The following is a 3,704-nucleotide window of genomic DNA, read 5'->3' as shown; positions in this document are numbered from 1 at the left end:
TTTTTTTGTTTAAATTAAATAATATCACTACAGGAAAATATTTGAAAAATCATTTTTTATTAAGGTGCATTGTTTATACAAGTTTAAGAAAACTTGCAAGAAGTTTAACAACTCCAGCCAGGGCTTAAACATCTATTAATGAATGCTAAAGTCATAATGCAAAATCCATAGTTGAACAATATTTTCTTTATTTATTAAACAGATTTATAAGGCTGCCCAACTCACACACGGTGACTCTGGGTGGCTTACAGAATATCTTTCTTATGATCAAATTGTTTCACTTTAATTAAAGGTGTTAGTGAATTTTGTGTTTTCATTCTCATTACAAACATGTTTATGCTTTATTTTATGCAGGTAAATAAGATTCAATGTGAAGGACCAATTTTAATTTCTTTTAAAGTGTACCAGACAGTTGTATCAAGTCTCTGAAACCCTTTGCATAGTCAAGATTCATGACAGCTGATTGTAGTCATTTTGTGGTAAGGCAGTGAGAAAGTAGTTTTATATGTGCTCCTAAGCCCACTTTCAAACCCAGTTTAAACCTTATTTGCACCAGACTGCATATATATTTACATGCTGATTGCAATCCATCCATAGGCCCTTAGCAAGATCCCATTCTTAACTTCTAAGAATGCATGTTAAGATTGCACTGATTGACTTTTCTGGAAATATATCCCACTGAATTCAGTGGGGCTTCCTTTTGAACTAACTTGCACAAGGTTCCATTGCAAGGCATTGAACAGAGTAACTTGCTCTGAATTGTGTTGGTTACCCAAACAGGAATAGTGTCATGAGGAAGTGTTTATCTATGTAGTTGCATCTTCCTCAAACCTTGATTTTGTAACACCTTGGAAGAGTCCTAAAGTATTTGAAGTTTGCACACTTCGTTGCATTTTGGTTGGTCCTAATAAATATTTTATTCACCTGTGGCTTTTGAATTTATGTTTCCACTTCCTTTTAAGAGGGAATATGATAGTGAAAAGCAGATTTCCACAAATAAGTGAAACATTATTACAAATGAAATTGAAACTTGCTTGTTTGTCTAAATAATTTTCATTTTTCCTTCGGCACATAAAAAACCCCATCACTACCACAGGCCACCCAGTTAGAGCATATGTATGTCTTTTATTGAAAATAACATGTGGGCAACTTTATGTGGCATTTATAAATAAAAAGCAGATATTACATACATATGGAATGGGGATAGCAGTTCTTGCATTAAGTGAAGAGAATTGCAAAAATAACATGAAACAATTCCAAAGAGTTTTACCTATTTAAGATGCCGTGAGGCTTTTTGAAGCCCCTGGTGTAGATTAAAACAGGTATCTCCGTGGCCGCTAATTTGGTTGCAAAAAGAGAGGCGGAGGGCCGGCGTTGCAGTACCTTGGAGAGCGCCAGGAACGCGTCGCTGCGCGCGCACCTTAAAAGCAGCCCGCGGAGGCAGGTACGCAGTTGAATCGTCTGCACCGGAGCAGGAGGCAGGACTTGTCTTGAGCGATAGTTGCAGGTTGGGCAGAAGAGTTAAGAAACGCTGCTGTTTGGGAGATGACCGGAGGACCCGCACTCAACTTCAGCCTGGGTTAGTTAGCTGCGCGCACCAGCTCAGCAGCCGGCAGCGACGGCCGGAAGGGTCTGCTGCTAGATCTACCCCATCAGTGAGTGGCTTTCCGTCGAACGCCCCCCGGGCTCTGTGGTTCTCTGCCTTTGGATCCGATCCGGGCGACGGGCAGCTTGCCCTCTCCTCTCTCCCCCGCTCCCAAGAAGATCAGCTGTGAGCTCCCGCTTGGCACTGGCAGCGCCGCGCCCCTTTTCTTCCCAAATTCCCTCCCAAAGACTTCGCAGCCGGGGTAGGATCTCCAGCCTGCTGGCCGTAGGGAGTCCTTCCTTTGACTGGGGACTTCCTATTTGCCTGTCCCTGGAAAGATACCTTTTTTTTGTCTTCCAGTGGCAGCTTAGTATGTGGAGCTGAGTCAGCGCAAAAAATCCCCCTCTGCCATGGGATGGATGCCCTGTGCGAATACAGCTACTGCTCGCTGGCAGCTGGCATGAAAGAAGCAGGAGCAGCGGAACTCAGCCCTTTCCCCAGCCTGCTAGAAGACAGGCTGTTAAGCAACGGCACCAACGAGTCCCTGCAGGAGCTCTGGAGGAGTTTCCTCAACCTGGAGAGAGCAGATGGGCTGCAGGGGGGCAGCTCCGTCCTCCTACGGATCTTCATCTCCATCATCTATTCTGTGGTGTGTGCCCTCGGTTTAGTGGGCAACGTACTGGTGCTCTACCTGATGAAAAGCAAATGGAAGAAGTCCTCCATCAATCTCTTTGGGACCTGCCTGGCAGTGACCGATTTCCAGTTTGTCCTGACCTTGCCCTTCTGGGCGGTGGAGAATGCTCTGGATTTTACCTGGCTCTTTGGAAAAATCATGTGCAAGATGCTCTCCTATGTGACAGCCATGAACATGTATGCCAGTGTCTTCTTCCTCACTGCCATGAGCATTGCCCGCTACCATGCTGTGGCCTCTGCCCTGAAAAGCAGGAGGCAAGGAGGGCTCTTGGATGGCTGCTCTTCGGCCAAATGGTTGTGTGCACTCATATGGGTCCTGGCCATTCTAGCTTCTCTGCCCAACGGCATCTTCTCCACCACCTCCACTATCTTTGGTGAGGAACTATGCCTGGTCAAGATACCTGATAGCCAAGGCAACAATACACCATTCTGGTTGGGGCTGTACCATGCCCAGAAGGTCCTGCTGGGCTTCCTATTGCCTTTGGGCATCATCACCCTTTGCTACCTCTTGCTGGTGCGTTTCATCAGTGACAGACATGTGGGTGCTGGTTCCTGTGGGCCAAGCACTAAGCGCCGATCCAAGGTGACCAAATCAGTGACCATTGTAGTACTGTCCTTCTTCCTTTGCTGGCTGCCCAACCAGGCACTAACCACCTGGGGTGTCCTCATCAAGCTGAACCTTCTGCACTTCAGCCATGCCTACTTTCTCTCTCAGGCATACCTTTTCCCCATCACAGTCTGCCTGGCACATTCCAACAGCTGCCTCAATCCCATCTTCTACTGCCTCATGCGTAGGGAATTCCGTAAAGCACTCAAGAAACTGTTGTGGAGGATTGCTTCACCCTCCACCACCACCATGCGTCCATTCACTGCTACCACCAAGCCTGAGCAAGAAGAGCAGGCATTGAAGAACCTAATGACCATTAAGCCTGCAAGAAGCTGTGCTGCTCTTCCTCATCCTGCTGTAGCAGGAGATGTTCCTGATACTATCTGCTATCCCCCCGGAGTGGTGGTGTACAGCAGCTACTCTAATATCTTGCCTTCCATCACCTCCACTGAGCTGCACTGTTGAGCCTGAGAGACTGGCACAGTTGAAGAAAGAAATTGTTTGCTATCCCCAGGATCAGTAGATGAGGTTCCTGTGCTGGAGCATTCCTGGAACTGCCTTATTATGGGATGGGGGAGTAGATCATTGTCTGTAGAGTCATGCTTCTTGGATGGTTGTGTGTTCATCAAAATGGAGGAAAATGAGGAAGGTGCATTCTGGCCTTCAGGGAAGAAATGTGGGGGCTTGGGGCATTCATAAATCTATGGGATGGCTTCAATTGGAATGCCAACTGCTGCACCTTAATAAAGGTAGGGAAGGTGCAGTCAAGAGTAACCAACATGATCAAAGTCTGAGGTAACTCCACCGTGGGGAAAGCTT

At 46.6% G+C, this 3,704-nt stretch overlaps 1 protein-coding gene across 1 annotated transcript; it reads left to right on the top strand.

Moving 5' to 3' along the window:
* Positions 1-2,000: 2,000 nt before the first annotated feature.
* Positions 2,001-3,350, top strand: RXFP3 (relaxin family peptide receptor 3). Its single transcript, XM_063291134.1, has one exon. It carries the CDS (start codon positions 2,001-2,003, stop codon positions 3,348-3,350), a length of 1,350 nt encoding a protein of 449 aa, XP_063147204.1.
* The last annotated feature ends 354 nt before the right edge of the window (positions 3,351-3,704 follow it).

Source organism: Candoia aspera, chromosome 2 (assembly GCF_035149785.1).
Source record: "Candoia aspera isolate rCanAsp1 chromosome 2, rCanAsp1.hap2, whole genome shotgun sequence".
In the NCBI taxonomy this organism is placed as follows: Eukaryota; Metazoa; Chordata; class Lepidosauria; order Squamata; family Boidae; genus Candoia; species Candoia aspera.
The sequence above is the reverse complement of the archived record's forward strand: the minus strand, read 5'-3'. Positions and strand labels throughout refer to the sequence as shown.